The sequence below is a fragment of the Gadus chalcogrammus genome, chromosome 19, assembly GCF_026213295.1.
Source record: "Gadus chalcogrammus isolate NIFS_2021 chromosome 19, NIFS_Gcha_1.0, whole genome shotgun sequence".
In the NCBI taxonomy this organism is placed as follows: domain Eukaryota; kingdom Metazoa; phylum Chordata; class Actinopteri; order Gadiformes; family Gadidae; genus Gadus; species Gadus chalcogrammus.
Genome location: NC_079430.1, coordinates 1,452,650 through 1,472,434, shown reverse-complemented (window position 1 = coordinate 1,472,434; position 19,785 = coordinate 1,452,650). Strand labels below are relative to the sequence as shown.

At 48.7% G+C, this 19,785-nt stretch overlaps 1 protein-coding gene across 1 annotated transcript in view; it reads left to right on the top strand.

Moving 5' to 3' along the window:
- LOC130372334 (chondroitin sulfate proteoglycan 4-like) overlaps window positions 1-19,785 on the top strand; it is a 164,285-nt gene that overhangs the window by 29,917 nt on the left and 114,583 nt on the right. Inside the window, exons 16-18 of the mRNA XM_056578302.1 lie at window positions 7,569-7,697; window positions 10,125-10,300; window positions 10,482-10,623. Of these exons, the coding sequence (XP_056434277.1) occupies window positions 7,569-7,697; window positions 10,125-10,300; window positions 10,482-10,623 (447 nt within the window). The remainder of the gene's footprint in view (window positions 1-7,568; window positions 7,698-10,124; window positions 10,301-10,481; window positions 10,624-19,785) is intronic.

Below are 19,785 nucleotides of genomic sequence, written 5' to 3'. Positions count from 1 at the left end.
TGTGGAGGATGAGCGGCGGTATGCGCCGCCTTATATACACTAATCCGCCGCGAAATCTACGGGGGCCGCCATCTTTGCCTGTCGCCATTGCTGCGTTGCTGGAATGTTACTTGCCGCTGCTCTCTAATGGTTTTTCAGTGAAAAGCATCCTGCTCGTGGACTTTTCGTAGTGACAGGTGGAAACAACATGGACAATTGGGTAGATGATGTCAGGCACTGGCCAAAACTTACCGATGAAGGTAATTTATTGACAACGTAATGTATTAAGATGTGTATTGATTGATGACAACAATAAAACCTAGCTGCCAGTATTAACTGTGTTTGCTAATATAAGTTGCAAATAGCTAACCATAACCAGTTGTAGCAGTTGTAGGAATACAATACATGTTCTTACAGGTTGTGGCAGACGCCAGGGAGGGGTGGTGATTGAGGGGAGGTACGTGGCAGCATGCTGGCTCCACCCCCAAGCTTTACAGGGACTGCCTCCCTTAACGATGCAAGCCTGAGGTGCATTAGGCAGGAGTGCTAGGGGATAAAAGGGAGCATGCAACCACATGAACCGGGCCTACCATGGAGTGCCTCTGCGTGAGCCTCTGCGAACTGTGTGTGGCCAAAGAGAGCAGGAAACCTGAACATTTACAGATTATTTGTGTACCAACCGCTTTGTGTGAGAACCCTCCCGGTGACGACCCCTGGACTACGGAATACGGACTACGGACACTGGATTACCCTTTTCCCCACCCTGGTGACATTTATTCATCTTTTCTGAATAAACCACCTTATTGAACTGCTCTCTGTGTGTGTGTATCATTTGACTTGGTGGCGTGGAAACCCCACACCCACTGGCCCGCTACACGTGGTGGAGAATGCGTGCTTGTAGCCAAAACCAAGTCAAATAGATAGACCAACACAGGGATAACAATGGAAGCGTTGATGAAACAGCTAGTGGAAGTGAGCATGGCGCATCAGGCTACGACCCGGGAGCTGGTGGGAGCGCTAGCAGCCGGACATGGCGGCGTGGCTGCAGGCGCTACAGCTTCCCGTCCTGCCCCCAGCAGGTTTCTTTTAAAGCAGACAGAGACTGATGATATAGAGGCATACCTCAATACCTTTGAGAGGACGGCGGTTCGGGAGAATTGGGATCCAGCACAATGGGCCAGCCTACTCGCACCGTTCCTGTCAGGCGCAGCACAGAAGGCGTATCAGGACCTGACGGACGATCAGGCGTCTAACTACGAAGGGCTGAAGAAGGAAATACTACGCCGCTATGGATACACATTGATAAGTAGGTCACAGAGGTTTCATGATTGGACTTATGATGCAACGGCGTCGCCGCGATCACAAATGCACGATCTAATCAGGTTGGCCAAAGGCTGGCTGACGGCTGCCCCACTGACGCTTACGGCCACAGAGAAGGTGGTCATGGACAAATTCTTGCGGTCCCTCCCATACGAGGCTAAAAAGTTAGCCAGCCAAGCTAACCCGCAGAGCGCAGATCAGTTGGTGGAGTTGGTGGAAGGTCACCAGGCGGCTGTGGAAGTCCTACGCAGTGGACGTCCACTGAGGGGGGAACCCAACCCTCGCCCAAAGGAGCAGGAGCGGGAGCGGATAAGGACAGAGGACCACGGCAGGATCCCGGCCAGGGAGACGCCAAGAGCCAGCCCCCGAGACGTCGGCCCTTCCTGAACCCAGACAGCAGAAAGTGCTACGAGTGTGGCGAGCAGGGACACATCGCATGGACCTGTCCGAGTCGTGATGTCTCGATGCCGTCGGCATCAGCTGGTGAGTTAACAACCGGGCATCCCTGCAGATTGCTGACGGTTTGCTGGGGCGAGGAAAGTGGTCCTTCCCCAGTCACTCCGGTGAAGGCCAACGGAAGGGACACGACGGCTATGTTGGATTCCGGGAGTATGGTGACCCTGATCCGACCGGACTTCGCCCGGTCCCCGAGCTTGAGGGACACTGTGGCAGTAACATGCATACACGGGGAGACTAAGAACTACCCCACTACCCTCCTTCACCTACAGACCACAAAGGGGCAATACACAGGACCAGTGGGAGTCGTCCCAAACCTGCCAGTGCCGGTTCTTATTGGGAGGGACTCCCCACTGTTCAGCCAACTGTGGGCCAGTTTGGCCGGAGAGGGGGGAGAGCGGGGGAATCTAAAGGAAAGAGGACACCGGAGAAGAGCGAGGGCCGATAAGAGGGAGGTCCGGATGTGTGGCCTACACGAGGTGGACCCACAGGGGTCAACTGAACCTCTATCGGGAAGTGACGCAGGGGACACAGGACAGGAGGCAGGGGAGGCGAGTATGGACAATCTGTTCCCGATGGACCATGAGGCAACGCCAGAGCCGGCCTCATTATCGGGACGGTTCGGAACAGCCCAACTGGAGGATCCCAACCTGACGAGTGCTCTCCAGCAGGTGACCGTGGTGGACGGGAAGGCCATCGAGGGGGTAGGTCTGATCACATACCCTCATTTTGCCATCAAGAACAAGTTGTTGTATCAGGTCGTAAAGAGGAATGATGAATGTGTGGAGTTGTTGTTGGTGCCCCGTCCCTTTGTTCAATCAGTCCTGCAGCTGGCACACTCCCACCTTCTTGGGGCTCATCTAGGGGTGGAGAAGACCCTGGACCGGATCAAGGCAAGATTCCACTGGCCGGGGGTGAAGAGGGCAGTGGAGGATTACTGCCGCAGTTGCCCGGAGTGCCAACAGGTGGCACCAAAACCACATTTCCGTGGCCCATTAATTCCCCTACCCATTATTTCAGTTCCTTTCAGCAGGATTGCCATGGACCTGGTGGGACCACTACCCAAGAGCAGCCGGGGGCACCAGTACATCCTGGTGATACTGGATTATGCCACTAGGTACCCCGAAGCCATTCCACTGCGCACCATGGCCTCAAAAGGGATTGCACGTGAGTTGGTCCTGATGTTCTCCCGGGTGGGCATTCCCGAGGAGATCTTGACAGACCAGGGAACCCCGTTCATGTCACGAATCATGAAAGACCTCTGCAAATTAATGCACATAAAACAGTTGCGCACCTCAGTTTATCACCCGCAGACCGATGGACTAGTGGAAAGGTTCAACCGTACCCTGAAGCAGATGCTGAAGAAGGTGATGGAGGCGGACGGACGGAATTGGGACCAGCTGCTTCCCTTTCTCATGTTCTCGATCAGAGAAGTGCCCCAATCGTCGACCGGCCACTCTCCATTTGAACTCCTCTATGGGAGACGACCCCGGGGGCTGCTGGACATAGCGAAGGAAGCCTGGGAACAGCAACCGTCGCCCCATCGAACCATGGTGGAACACGTGGGAGACATGAGGGACCGGATGGCCACCCTGTGGCCCCTGGTGCGGGAACACATGCAGGAGGCCCAGGTTGCCCAAGCACGGGTCTACAACAGAGGGGCCCAACAGCAGACTTCCAGCCCGGAGATAAAGTGCTGGTACTTGTCCCCACAACAGAGTGTAAGTTTCTGGCCCGGTGGAACGGGCCATACGAAGTACTTGAAAAGGTAGGGGAGGTGAATTATAGAGTCCGACAGCCGGGACGAAGGAGGCCGACTCAAATTTACCATGTAAACCTGTTAAAGAAATGGAATGCACGGGATGTACTCTGCTCTATTCCTCCAAAGGCTACCAGTGAAACCGGGCCTGCCAAGGTGCCCCTAGGGGAACAGCTGAGCCCAGCACAGAGGCAGGAGCTCATGGAGTTGGTCGACCAGAACCAGGATGTGTTCTCCAGTGAACCGGGCCACACCAATCTGGTACAGCACCACATCATCACTGAGCCTGGGAAAAAGGTGAAATTGAGACCCTACCGCATACCGGAGGCCAGGAGAGAGGCCGTCAGGACCGAGATAAAGACTATGTTGGAAGCGGGAGTCATTGAGGTGTCAAACAGTGAGTGGTGCAGCCCCATAGTGTTGGTGCCGAAACCTGATGGCACCATACGCTTCTGCAACGACTTTAGGAAGCTAAATGAGATTTCTAAATTTGACGCCTACCCCATGCCCCGTATAGATGAACTCATAGAACGGCTAGGGACCGCCCGGTATATCAGCACGCTCGACCTGACAAAGGGTTATTGGCAGGTACCCTTAGCTCCCGAGGCGCGGGAGAAAACCGCTTTTGCCACTCCTGACGGGCTGTTCCACTACAGGAAGCTACCCTTCGGGTTGCACGGGGCCCCGCCCACCTTCCAGAGGTTGATGGACCGGGTACTCCCGTCCCCATCGGGGGTACGCGGCCGCCTATATTGACGATATAGTCATCCATGGGAGTGAGTGGGACACTCATGTGAAGCAGGTGAGCGCAGTGTTGCAGGCCTTACGGGGCTAACGGCTAACCCAAAGAAGTGCCAGCTCGGTCTGCAGGAGGCGGAGTACCTGGGCTACACCATTGGGAGGGGGTGCGTGAAACCCCAGATCAAGAAGGTGGTGGCGATACAGGACTGGCCACGGCCCCTGACCAAGAAACAGGTACGCACGTTTGTGGGGCTTACCAGCTACTATCGGAGGTTTATTCCCCACTTTGCATCCGTAGCCAGCCCTCTGACAGATCTGACCAGGGACCGGCTGCCCGCCCAAGTCACATGGACCGAGGAGACGGAGAAAGCCTTTCAGGACCTAAAGACCGCACTGTGTTCAGGACCCGTGCTGGTAACCCCGGACTTCACCAAGCCAATGGTGGTGCAGACGGATGCGTCAGAAACGGGGGTGGGGGCAGTGTTGTCACAATTACATGAAGGTGAGGAACACCCGATTATTTTTATCAGCCGGAAGTTGTTGCCGAGGGAACAAAAATACTCCACGGTGGAGAAGGAATGTCTTGCCATCAAGTGGGCCCTGGAAACCCTGAAGTACTACCTGTTGGGGCGCCACTTCACCCTGGTCACAGATCATGCACCACTGGTTTGGATGTCGAGGAATAAGGACAGTAACGCCAGGGTCACCCGCTGGTTCCTATCATTACAACCTTTTGCCTTCTCGGTTGTTCACAGGTCCGGGGCAGCCCATGGGAATGCGGATGCCCTATCCAGGAGGGATGCTCTGGGGAGCTGGACCGCCCCTCCCTCCCGGTCGGAGCTGAGGGGGAGGGTGTGTGGCAGACGCCAGGGAGGGGTGGTGATTGAGGGGAGGTACGTGGCAGCATGCTGGCTCCACCCCCAAGCTTTACAGGGACTGCCTCCCTTAACGATGCAAGCCTGAGGTGCATTAGGCAGGAGTGCTAGGGGATAAAAGGGAGCATGCAACCACATGAACCGGGCCTACCATGGAGTGCCTCTGCGTGAGCCTCTGCGAACTGTGTGTGGCCAAAGAGAGCAGGAAACCTGAACATTTACAGATTATTTGTGTACCAACCGCTTTGTGTGAGAACCCTCCCGGTGACCCCTGGACTACGGAATACGGACTACGGACACTGGATTACCCTTTTCCCCACCCTGGTGACATTTATTCATCTTTTCTGAATAAACCACCTTATTGAACTGCTCTCTGTGTGTGTATCATTTGACTTGGTGGCGTGGAAACCCCACACCCACTGGCCCGCTACAAGGTATTCAGGATTATTTCATTAATCGTCTGGGATGCGATGAGCTGCAGAACTCAAACTTCAGGGCACTGATTGAAGGTCAGAATTATTTGAGCTTTGGATGGATTGGCCAGATACTACACGTCATCGCAGATCAGCTCATCATGTTAAAATGTGTCGTGAGGTTTTCACAGGCAGTGAACTCCTACCATAAGGTATCAGTAACCATACAGAGAGAAGATGGCAAAATTCTTGAATGTGTGTGTGACTGCGTGGCCGGCCGAGGGAAGTGTTGTAGCCATACAGCAGGACTACTGTACAAAATTAAAGATGCAACAGCAAGAGGATTCACAGGCCTGGCCTGCACAGACACAGCATGTGCCTGGAACCGGTCTACCTGTGACAATGTAGTGCCAGAGACTGTGGAAAATATGCAAACAGGTCCCAGAAAATGTATGAGTGTAATTTATACTGCATTTGAGACAGATGAACATGTTATTGCACATTTGTCAGCACCAGACATGGTTGGGTTATGTATGATTCCTGGAACCATTTTGAATCATGTGTTGACTGCTCAGCCACAGACTGCACACACTGCAATAGGTCCACCTATTGAGCATACAATGTGTGCAGAACAAAAATGCACCCTTTGCAACACAATATTTGAAACGTGAAATATTAGAAACGGAGACCAAGGGCCAGAATAGTCAGCTGTGGCTGGACCAAAGACAAGTAAGAATCACCAGTAGTGAGGCATCTGAGGTACCAAAAAAGGCAGACCCAACAAACTGGGTTGAAAGAACACAAGGTTTTCTGGAAATGAGGCTACTAGGTACGGTCAACAAGCTGAGCCTTTGGCTAATGTTTCGAGCAGACAACAGGGTTTACAGTGGAGACTACAGGCCTGGTTGTGCATGATCAAGAAAATTGGCTTGGTGCCAGTCTCGATGGCATAATCACAGATACTGACAGAGATACTATTCTAGAGATTAAGTGTCCCACAGCAAAAAAGCTTGAAGCACATGGTGGCAGTCTACTAAAAATTATAGATTCCAACAAATACAATGTTAGATTGAGTGATGGAAAGTACATTCTGAGGGATAGGGTTAGGGTACTACTATCAGGTCCAGGTGGCAATGCACTGTGCAAAAAAAAGGAATTGTAAGTTTATGGTGTGGACCCCAAATGAACATGTGATCGTAGATGTACCCTACAACGAAGAGTGGAAAATGAACAAAATCTGCCACCTGAAGAGGGTGTACTTTCAGCATCTGCTACCAGCAGTAGCAACAAGAATTGCACACGGGGTCATGAAAGTTTGTGGGCTCAAGTAGCTATTACACTTTAATGTGCTTTGACATGACAACTTACCGGGAATACACATAAAGAGTTTGACATTTGTTCACAGTTTAAACCTGTACATTTTAACTATCTACATTGTTGTCTGAAACTGTTGGTTGATTTTTCTGTTGAAATACAAATTAATATTTGGTATACTGTACACAGTTCAGGTGTTTCTTCTTCATTCAGTACTGTTACGGATTAACTGAGGTTGCAAATTACATAACCCTGCACAAATATTTACAATCTCATCAACACTTAAAAAATGTTCAGCCTTCGAATTGCTCGCTCAATGTGAATTCTGACATTCGCTAGGCGTCGCGTGGATGTCACCTCATGTTCAGACAGCTCCTTACGTCCACGTGTGAATGCAGGAAGAGCTAGACTCACTAGCTCTTCCAGCAACTCAGCAATGGCGACGCGACTTTACTTCCTGTTTCGCCGGATTAGTGTATACACGGTGCCGTGGGAAATGTGGGCGGTGCCCACGTTGATTGGTGCATAGTTGACATTTTCAGTGTGCGTGAGCACGCGCACGGGACAAGCCCATCAGGCGAAGCCCAGACGGCTACGCCTACAATCATAGAAGTAGAGTTATAATATCATAACTATCGATTCTAAACGCTACTTAATTGTGGTTGAATTAAAGAAAGAAAGACGTTGATGTTGTTTTTGTGTTGTATGCAGGCGCGCTGTCCGGGGGATTCCACTTCCAGGTCAATGATGGGGTGAACTTTTCCCCCCAGATCTTCAGCACAGTCGCTCGCTCCCGTCTGCTCAGCCTGCACAAGAACCAGCCCCTGGAGGTGTACCCAGGTGTGGTCCTCAAGCTCCCACACATGTCCTCATTCTGATCAGCCTCTCCCACCCCCTGCACAACCGCCCCTTCACCTTCCCACACAACGGTTGCTGGGGTGAATCATGCAAGCTAACAACCAGCTTGTTTCCAGGGATACCTCCCCATTTTACCAGCATGAGTTGGGGATCGAACTAGCATCCTTGTAGTCCATCCCATGACACCCATGAGTTGTGTCTGTGTTGGTGCATGGGTGTGTGTCATGAAGAATATTGTTCATGACACACACCCATTCACCAACACAGAAAGGCCATGGACCATGTGGTTCTCAGGTGATTTGAATCAGGACCTAAATGTCATGGCTATCTCACAGCGATGGAAGAGTTTAAGCGGCCTCGTAGCCTCTGTCTCCTTGTTTGAATGCTCTGATCTCCTAGGGCCTCATTTATCAACCCCATGTAGAAAAGGCACTAAATTCTCTCTTACGAATGAAATTTAGGATTTGCTTAAGCACAACAAAAATCGGTACTTATCAAACGGGCAAATGGCAATCGTAGGCCCATCAGCAAGTAAGGAATCTTGATAAATCCCACCTGTTCCTAAGTACCATGCATGTTTACGCTCAGACCCTTTGCATTCAGAAACTCCTCCAATTAACCATGCATGCTCACAGACTTCCCTTTCCTTACCAAGGAAAGGGAAGTCTGGCCCCCTGCTGGATCAGCTGCCCCCGCGACCCGACCCTGGATAAGCGGTTGGAAGATGAGGATGAGGTCACAACGGATCCTTTATCAACCATGAGAATATGTTCTTCCCCTCACCGCTATAATGGCAAAGAGAGCGAAGAAAATTAACTTCTCCAGCATTAAAATGGAATCGCTTGTAGACAAGGTTGAATTAGACCAAAAGTTACTTTTTGGCTCACTTAGTGCAGGGGGCATTACAAATAAAAGAAAGCTTGCTGCATCGGAAAAACTGACTGATGCAGTTCATCCAGTATGGCCGGAAGTGAGAACACTATCTGAAGTTTAAAAAAAGAGTCACACCCCACAGACGTGAGACGTCAGCAACCCGCCATGCCGATCTTTGAAAACGCGCTCCCTGTGGAGAGCCTGGTTTGCCAAGTCTTCCAATAACGCAAGATAAGCCATTGAACTACATTTAAAACCTTTTCTAACCTTGACTTTTGTATGGTTTGACATGTTACGTAGATTAAGCACATACGCTGTAACTACTACACACAGCCACAAGGGAGCAGGATCAAACAGACAAGCTGTAATATCTACCCCAGCCACAGAAGGCAGCATCTTTAAGACAGACGCGGAAGCCGGAGTTAAGACGTCACATTGGCCACGCCTACTTCACATAGGCCACGCCTACTTGATACAAGCGCAGCGCCAGGAGCCAGATGAGGTCAGAAACATAGGGCAGACCCTTTGAGAGCCCCGGGGAAAGCCTCGGAGCTAGAAGAGGCTCTGCTGTTTGTCGCTCACACGCGTGTTAGATACAATTCCCCCCCTTTTGCATCATAGTTACCATACCGAAATACTTTAACAAATAAAGTGAGTTAAAGGCGATCCGGTTTAGACTACTTTCTTCAAGAACACAACAGACACCAATTTGTTTTAAAATAAATAATTAGACAATGGAGTAATTTAATGTTTTCTAATTAAAGTAAACACGGGACATACTGTATGTGGATGTTGATTGCCTAATGCATACGTTGATGCTTTTGCTTTTTGCTTGTAATATTGCTAATCTAACACTAGATACTGTTCGTATGCATTGCCATAGATGTGCTTATATTTAGACACATTCCTAAATATAAGTACATTTTGGTAAATTCCATAAGCATGGCATTGCTCGTACGCACTTCTTACGCACAAATCGGTGCGTTAGTACAGTTGATAACTGAGGCCCCTGGGTGACTATCGTTTGGATCTTGGTGGAGCTGCATGCATTAGACCAGTTCTAAACGTGGATCCTACCACCGCTCAGTTTTCTGGTGTTAGTGTTCGAACATATTGACTCTGTGCTCTAGTCTGATGGCACTAGGCTGACCTGTGTCTATAAATACAACCTTATCTGGGAGTCCATTAGGTGAGACTGTGCCATTGATTGGAAGGACTTGTGAGAACAGGAAAAGCTAAAGTAGGTTGTTTCAAACGTACGGTCTGGTGTTATGATACAAGTTTGAAAGGCTGACTTCTAATTCAGAATATCATATTTCAAAGTGTTCACAGAATTCAAAACACTTGAATTTGGCATTTTCAACATTTAGTTTTGTGTTTTCTAGTCTCAAACTGTAATTAATGTTGACACCTGTTAAAGTATTTAGATTATATATGTGAACTGGTTATCAGTTCTGATAGCAGCAGGTATAATAGGTGTTGATTCTTCACCATTGGTTGAAAGGGGTGATGAGTCATTTCCTGGTTGTCTCCTAGGCTCCGTGACGACAGTCTCCAAGGAAGTGCTTCAGGTGGTAACCGATAACGACGGTGACATCACGAGAAGCCATTCTGCTGTGTTCACGGTGACCACGCCCCCCAAACTGGGGCGCCTGGTGGAGCGGATCGCCGACAACTCCAGCCGGCCGGTGTCCTCATTCACCCAGGGCATGGTGGGTGATAATGACATCATAAACACTGAGCCTGCCATCCAATCCGCTGCTCGCAGAAACCAACCCAGGCCTGAAACAAGAGCCCATCACAGCTCTGTTTGGTGGTTCTTAGTTTAAACCTGAGAGAGGTGTCCGCTGTCCACCTGTTGACCTATGTACCTGTTGATTTTCTGTGTCTCAGGTGAACGCTGGAGTGATCCTGTACGACCAGAACCTTCCAGAAGCGGTGGGCGGGTCAGCGGAGGACGCCTTCCTCTTCACCGTCTCCGCCCCGCCCGCTTCCCTCCCACCACACACCTTCACCATCCTCATCACCGCACACAGTACCCCCCCCAGACTACCCCCGCACCTCCACCAGCCCCCCGCAACACCCTCCCACTGTCAAGACCCCGCTGCTGGGCCACATCTGACAGCCGCCTCTCCCACTCCCCCACCGCCACCCCCCAACCCCCTCACCACCACCATCCCCTCAACGACCTCCACGACCCCAATGCTGGGGAGACCCAGTCAGAGGACCAGACACCCTCTGATGAGGACAGCCATGCTGGCAAATCCCAGCTCCGGGCCAACACAGGTTAGCCATACGTTCTTGGAACTTGGCCCAGACTTGCATACAGTGTCGAAATGGAACCTCTTGCTGTTGCAATCTCTGCAAGCTCTAACAACAGTCACCACCAGAGCTTGCAAACTCTCTATTGAGCCCCATTGTATCGAACTTGGTTGCAGTTCCGTTAGAATTCCACTGGGGTGATCACGGGCAAGTGCAGATTGAATGGGGGTCTATGCTAGACGGCTAAATGTATCTCTTTCACCTGCGTGTTGTTGAAAGATATATTGTAGATTCTGCAAGTTCAATATAGATTGTGCCTGAAATACGACCCCTCTCCCTCTCTCCCCCTCCCTCTCTCTCTCTCTCTCCTCCCTCTTCCACTCCCTCTTCAGCTCTCTCTCTCCCCCTCCCTCTCTCTTTCTCCCTCTCTCTTTCTCCCCCTCCCTCTCCCACTCTCTCCCGCTCTCTCTCTCTCCCCCTCCCTCTCCCCCCCCTCTCTCCCCTCTCTCTCCCAGGTGCTCTGGTGGAGGAGGGGGGTAAGGTTATGATTGACAGGTACAAGTTGGACGCCTCTAACCTCATGGGGAGAGTTCCAGAACCCTGTCGTCATGGTCACCGGGTGCTGTACCATGTGATCGCCTTGCCCCGCCATGGGATGCTTTCTATTGGAGGACAGAATCTCAGCAAGTGAGTACCGCGATGACCGCATCTTAAGATCGAAAATTACGTTTGGTAGAACCTTTAGATGAGCATGTTCCTTGTGTGTATATGGTCAGATCAATCGCCCCTAAAGTAACCCCTAAATGATCCCTTCCAGCTCTGAGGATGTCTGCAGCAGAATAACACTGTATTAAACATTGCTTGAGGCCCTAGGTCACATGTGGGGAGCATTAGCCTTAGTCCCTCCCATGTTAGGCCCCTCGACCCCTTAGCCCCTGTATCATAAATGCTTGTGGGTAGGCTTTTCTCTAAGAAGATAGTTTGTTCTCCAAGATGTATGGCTCTGTATCTCCCCACTGACACCTAACATAAATCCTTGTGTGCCCACGTTTTCCTCAAGAACCAGCTAAACACAGTGCAGGATATGGAAGTTGAAAAGTACTGCAGTACGTGGAGGTTGCCTAACTAACTACAGTCAGGTATTGTCTCTGCAGAGGTAATTATACAACATTCTTCTTCTTTTCTCGTCCTCCTCCAGGGAACATCTGATCTTCTCCCAGAAGTCTCTGGAAACGCACGGCGTTGCTTACGTCCATGACAACTCAGACACCATCAACGACGGTTTCGTCTTCCGAGCCTGGGTCGCGTCTTCGGAAAAACTCTCTTCTTCCACACCTCCCTGCTCCTCCTCATCGTTGTCATCATCATCGACCTCTTCATGGTCACCGTCCCCGCTCCCAGAGCCGTTGTCTCTCTCCTCCGTTGCCAGGCCTCCTCAGCGGCGCTCGGAGGACCCCGTGGAGGTGATGGAGAGGTTCAGCATATCGGTGAAGCCTGTCAACGACCAGCCCCCCCTCCTCAGGACCAGCGCCCCGGGGGTCCAGGTGGTGGTGGGGGAGACCATCACCCTGGGGCCAGAGAACCTTCAGGTCGGGCTTGCCCTTTGCCTTGAGGGGATGTGAACTGAATGGATATCTGGCACCGCAGTTCTACGTTTGGTGAATGGGATCTCAGTGTAGTCTGATTGTAGCCTGAATGCAGTCTGAATTTGGTCTGAATGTAGACTGAATATAGCCTCAATGTAGTCTGAATGTAGTCTGAATGTGGTCTGAAGGTAGTCTTAATGTAGTGTGACTATAGTTTGAATGTAGTGGGACTGAAGCCTAAATGTAGGTTGACTAGTCTGAATGTAGTGTGACGGGATTTTGAATGTAGTGACTGTAGTCTGAATGCATTCTGAATGTTTTTTTTATGTAGTTTGACTGAAGTTTGAATGTAGTGTGAATGTAGTCTGAATGTAGTTTGACTGTAGTCTGAATGTAGTGTGAATGTCGTCGGAATGTAGGGTGAATGTAGTGTGACTGTAGGGTGAATGTGATCTGAACGTAGTGTGACTGTAGTCTGCATGTAGTCTGAATAGGGTCTGAACATAGGCTGAATGTACTGTGAATGTAGTCTGAATGTACTGTGAATGAAGTCGGAATGAACTGTAAATATAGTGTGAATGTAGTCTGAATTTAGTGTGACTGTAATCTGTAGACTTCAGTGTTTTCTTATTAGGGCTTCGAAGGTCAGTTGTGGATCGATTTGTCTTTGTCTATGCCAAAAATTGTCATTTGTGAGCTGAATTGTAGAATTGAAAAGAAGCAGTAGCCCGGACGTACCCCAAACCTTCACTGTATCCAGGTGGACGACCAGGACACCCCTCCAGAGGAGCTGCACTACAGCGTGATCCGCAAGCCCAGCAACGGGTACCTGACCCTGGGGGAGAGGCCAGAGGCGGTGGCGTCCTTCACCCAGTATGACGTCAACCACGGGCGGCTGCATTTCGTCCAGCAGGTCCCTGACCACTCCTCCACTCTTCCCACTACATCCTGCTTTAACTGTGGTTCCTTTAGCTGGCTGTTGATGGGAGTCACAGATGGGCCTGATGGGTTGAGATAAAACGATTTAGATTGGGCTAGATTCAGGAACTCACGCTATGAAAGGATTACCAGACGGAGTTAGTGCATTATATAATAAATGTGTCCTCCCACCTCTAGGGGGAGCCCTCCACTGGCGTGTTCTACTTCAACGTGACCGACGGATACCACCGGCCGCTTTATAAGATCTTCAGTCTGGAGGTCACCAAGGCCACCATCTCCATGGTGAACAACACCGGCCTCTCATTGGTTCAAAGCAGAACCGCCGTGGTTCTCACCACCACTCAGCTGGCTGCCCAAACAAATGGCCGTCGCCCCGGCAACATCACCTACACCGTCACGACGCACCCTCGCCACGGACGCATCGCCATCAACGACCTTGAGGTGGTCGCCTTCCGACACGAGGACCTACGGTTGGGTCGGGTGGTGTATCACATGACCGAGCTCAGCGAATCAAAGGACAGCTTTAAGTTGTCAGTGTCAGCGTCCTCCTCCCCCGGCGTGGTGTACAGGGACCTGACGGAGCAGGTGGTGAGCGTGACGGTGCGGCCGCTGGTCTTCCTGAGGGAGGAGGTGCGCGTGCCCAGCGGGGTGGCGGTCAAGCTGTCCAAGGCCATGATGGACGCTTCAGAGCTGGCCAGGGTCAGCCGGGCCGACCCCGTCTTCCACGTCCTCACTCCGCCCAAGCACGGCCGACTGGTGAAGGTAACTCCCTCGCTTTGGTCGGCCCTCAGTGTTGTCACCAAATACATTTGGGATTTGTTTTGACTTCATTGATACAGTCAGACACTCGAGCTGCCCAGCACAACAGCAGTCCCTCTAGACCAGTGGTTCTCTAACTATGGTAAGCATACCACTGGTGGTACACGATGCGCTATTTGGTGCATGTTTAACAATTATTCGCCGAAGGCGAAGTGAATAGTGGGGAATTCACGGAGCCTGAGGTTAATAATTGTTTTAGTATAAACTACACATGAACACTCCAAAAAATAAACAAGATTACACTTTTTGCCGGGATTTAATTGTTTTCGTTAGCGGTTAATTTGTTTTTATTAGCGTCGAGAGACGAAGACGACCGTCACGCACATGAAAACAATATCCCAAGTTTGAGATCTCAATCATGGAATATTGCCCAATATCCCATGATTGCGAACCAATCAAATTGCGACATCTTAGGAGGTTCACATGTAGCATATACTAAATAAACATATATATTAATGTATTTTTTAACATAATATATAAATACTTGTACTAATGAAAACTAAATCAACCATGAGAAGATTAAAATGGAGTTTAAAATAAGGTTTTGCCTTTCCTGTAATATTTTTGTTTCAATATCAGCCTTTTTCGTAGATGGGTTGTGGCGGGTGGAAAACATCCAAGATTACATTTACATTTAAATTTACATTTAGGGCATTTAGCAGACTCTTTCTTCCAACGTGACATACAATAAGTACATTTGTCATTAGAAGTGAAACAATACATCACTGTCGGTACAGTAAAGATGTTCATAGAACCAAGTGCAAGTACTAACCATTGCTACGCAAAGCCATTCCAAGTATACAGCAGTGATAGCTAGCTACTGCAGATGCTACACAATTAAGAACTGCAATTAAGTACTATGATTACAAGCTAAACTGTCGGCAAGATATAAGCGCTAGAATTATGAATGGTTAAAAAACAGGTGGCTAACAGGAGAGCAGACAGGAGGAAAATATTTCAGGCAGATTGTAAAATCAGTGAAAAGAGAACAGGTGGTACTTGATGATGTTCTTAGAAATTAATGTATGAAATCATTGCATCTCAAACGTAATCTTACAACCGAACACGCAGTACTGAAAGAAAAAAAGTTTATTTTTCCTAGGAAAACTTAATGGAGTCCAAAACCCACGATTCAATAGTCAGGAACAACATCGTCGTATCGCGCGGACAACAGTTCTGCGAATATTACTGTGACCAACTGGATGAGATACGTCCAGTTATCAACATGATAACTGAACTTTTAATATATTTGTATTTAGCCTAACATTTGTAAACAGGTTGTTGGTAAACAGTTGTTAGTCTAACAGTGTGTGGGGGGGGGGGGGGGGATGTGCCTCCTGCGTGAACTGTGCGTAGATGAATAGGGCCGGCCTACGCTACTGTATTTTGTTATATTTGATAACATCGTTCATAATGGTGGTACTTGGGAGACAAATATTTTATGAGATGGTTTACGGTATAAAAAATATGAGAACCACTGCTCTAGACAATCTTGTTCGAGAGAAAATTTCAAATATTCCTAAGGTAATCGCAATGGCTGTATTCATCTCTGATGTGCTTTAACATGTTTTCCAGTTCAACTTATGAACCCATACATCTCATATAACATAACACACCTGTGCCTTTGTCTCCACAACGATCCCAACGTATTCTGCCCTCTCACGTCCTGAAAACACAGGTGACCTATGACCTGGACCACACCTCGGAGGTCCTGACGACGTTCACCTTCCGGGACGTTGTACAGGGCCGCGTGGCCATCCAGGAGACGCTCAGCGACGACCTCCCTCTCCAAAACGGGTCGACTGGGATCCCCCCGCGAGGCCACGCCCCCGCCACGCCCCGCAACGACTCCTTCACCTTCCTTGTGCGGGCGGGCCAGGTGCAGCCGGCCGTTGGGGAGCTGCACTTCACCATCCTGCCCCACCACCACATGCATCACAGCGGCCCTAAGAAGGACCACGCGGGGGCAAACAAAACCACCTCCTTCAGGGAAGGCCGGGGGAGGGGCAGAGAAGGAGGAGCTACCACGACCCACACAAAGCCCAGTGTGCCCTCCGACACTCACATCCTGTCCCACAGAGCCCACAACCGGACGCTCCACAACAAGACCAGGGCCCACCACCACCACCACCGCGGGGCCAACCACACCCGGGCTGCAGGTGAAACGGGGAGGTCGGGGGGGGATGTGTTGAGGGATGGAGGTGCAGGCGGAAAGAAACACGCTCCACCCCCCGACAGCCACCCTCCGGTACAGAGGAGCCCCGGCCTGGCACGCGGTCCTCCTCCCAACCTCCATCCGGTGCAGATGGAGGTCCTCCCCCAGCCCGCCTCCGACCCCCTGCTGCTCATCCTTCCACTGCTGGCCTGCCTGCTGCTCATTGTCATCCTGGTGGTGCTGTGCCGCGTGTTCAGGCACCGCAGAGAGAAGCGGGCCCGAATCCGCCTCCTCCAGGAGCTGGCGGCTGTAGCGCTGCCCATGGACGGCAGCCCATACTTGGGCCGACCGGAGCGCAGCCCTGCCATGCCCTCGGTGGTGGTGACCCCCATGGTCCCCCGGAGCTGCCCCAGCTCCCCGGTGGTTGCCCAGTTCCCCAGGAGGAGGAGCCTGGCCCCTAGCATCATGCTGAGCGGCCGGCAGGAGACCAACATGGGGGCTAGTGGTGGTAGGATGGGAGATCTCGGAGGTCCTGGAGGTCACCCAAGTGGAGTTACCTCTGGTACCCCCAGCGTTGGGAGGGTGAGGGTCTGTCAGATACCCAGAAGCCCTGCACCCTCTGAAGTACAATCAGTACTGGGTATGACAACATAACTTAGAACTCAGTGGAATAAATACTTACGGCACAACAGTCGAATTACTGGAACATGTTCATGTATATTTAACTGAAGTGGAACTTGAATACATTTTTGGCAAGTACTCTTGGAGGTCATTCAGTTTTTCAAATTTTTTGCTAATGGAATTGTTTTTTGGTCAACTGTCAAAGCTAGAAAATAGATTGCAAATTGGGAATGGAATAGCATGTTTTATATCGCACATTGCAAAGCAGAATTACAAACATTTTCATACCAAAGCAAATGCATTCATTACTCATTATTTGTTAAACAGAGTATCACTTCACCATAATGCAATTTAATGCAATGACACCAGCACAGACTTCAATGTGTGCATCAAATGTTTAAAGTATGATTTGGTCTTTAAAGAGGTTTATAGTCCTCATGTGGTCGTGATAACGCCTATTGGGGTGAATCACCAAATCCTCCTCCTCTCAGCGAATATCTTCCTGGTTAGATCAGTAAATATGAGATCATATGTGATTGCCCCCAAGGGTGTGTTTCGGAGCACACAAGCAGCTAGAAGGGAATACATGGTATATTGACTGTTCTATCTCTATAATACAAACAGTTCCCATCCAATGAGGACATTGCATTTGAATAACTAATGCAGTTTTCCATTTTTAAGGGCATTATTAAAATGCATTCTGTGTGCTTTCCTTTGTTTTGATTGTTGACAGAATTTTAATGTTGATAGATGGCTCCTGGAGTGATTTCTAAAGGAGGAAACATTTGTACACGACCTGTCCTGTCTTGCCTTAATTTAAATACAGTGTAAAACCATGGATGTGATAGTACTGGTCAAATGATTTAAGTAACTTCAACACTGGTTATAGGGACTGCAATGTAGATACTAACTGCATTAGGATGGATATAGTGACAAATGCTGTGTGTTTCATCAAAAAAGCCTTCCACAGAATGAACAGCAAGTTGTTGATAGGTTTCAAGTACAACTTCCAGTCTCTACACTGTTACTTTCTACTCCCCCTTCATTCAGTTTTTATCATTTTGCCATTTATGTAATTGATCGGATATATAGAATCAAATTAGGTTCACAGTGAGCGTTTGTGATATTTCAATATGTTTGAGGAATGTAGATTTAACATGATTAACAACTCCGAATATATTTGATAATTCTACTATTTGGTTGTTGGATATTGATTTTCTGTATAAATTCTTATTGATTAATGTCTCAATTTTGAGACGTAGACTGTAACCCAGTTCATTTTTCTTTTTTTTAACTAAAATTTCATTCAGTAGCTTTTACAGATGATTTTTTTTAAATAAAGGACATCCAGTTAACGTAACTATATTTTCATTCTTCAAGCACATATATGTTATTACAGAGAGATGTGAATGATGGGTTAAATGATGGTTTATTAAATGGCTTAAATCAAGTGAAGGGATTTGAGCAGAGTCTAAATGGAGTAAACAATGTAAAAGTTAAACAAATAGCTAATGTGATCAAGTTTGAATACATTTGAGATAAAATAGAATATCTGAGCTGTTCTGTTGGCAATTTCCAGCTCAACTATAAACTTAAAACTGCCCAATCAACGTAAAACCCACCCTCAACGTATCTTGAATCCGAATAATCATATACTTCTGCAATGGCAGATACACGAATACACACCTAACACAACCTGATTATTAACTATGACATTATGTGGTACACAAGGAACCTCTCATCTATCTCTCACACACACCTCAAAAGGTCTGTGTAAAAAACACACTGACAGTCAATAAGATGTCATTAGTACACAACAAACAAAATAGGCATGTAAAAGACCAATGGTGAGCACAATAGACTCTTACGATCATTCTCATGATGGATCTTGTGAACCATCGTGAGAATAACATGAACGCGCGTTCACTGCACTCACAACGTTTGTAGGATTGTAAATGTCTACTGACACGGTGCTGAAATGGGCTCCGTACTGACGAGATGCAGGAATGTCGCGGGAAAATGGGGTTAAAAAGCGTTAAAATATCTCCCCATCAAGGCCAACAGCAGAGTAGCCTATGAAAAGAATAGACTGCAATAATTTGAATGCTAAAGATATTAAAACACAATTGATTAGGCCTAGGCCGACATAGGTATCGGTCCTAATCCTGAATGCACTGTGCGTACATTTTTTCACGGCATTTTCCCAAAAATAGCTTGTATGACAACTAGTTGCTGATTTCTGAAACATGCTTTGCACAGCAAAGAGAGCCGACTTTATCTGATTCCGCATAAGGTTTCATTGATTGGCGCGCACTCTCCTGTCTAGAATATTTGTAGACATTAAAAATGCAACGTTCCATTCATTCATTATCATTCAAACACAGAGGCTAGGCATTGACACACGGCTATTGCTGCCCCGTTTAGGAGAGCTTGGTCTAGATCCTGCCCATATTGTTGGGCAGGATGATGTAGGATATAGGTATTTTTACGCTGTTAAGCCAGTTCGGTCGCAGCTTGGCACGCCCGGCAATTTCGCCTTCTTATCTCAAGTTTCCTGTGTATCCTGTGATCGGTACATTTCGGCTGCGCATTTATTTTTGGAATTTTAAATTGCTGCAATAAATAATGTTATTGTTGACTTCTAACATGTCCTTATCTTTGCTATTTAAATATAACAGTAGTCTATGAGTAATATATCGGCAGTAACCACTGTTTTTTGTTACGAGATTGTGCCAGCTGGGCATTCCGTGGTATTTGATGTGTTTTACTAAAAAGCATTCCAATACACGGAATGTCTGCTGGTGACGCCACTGAG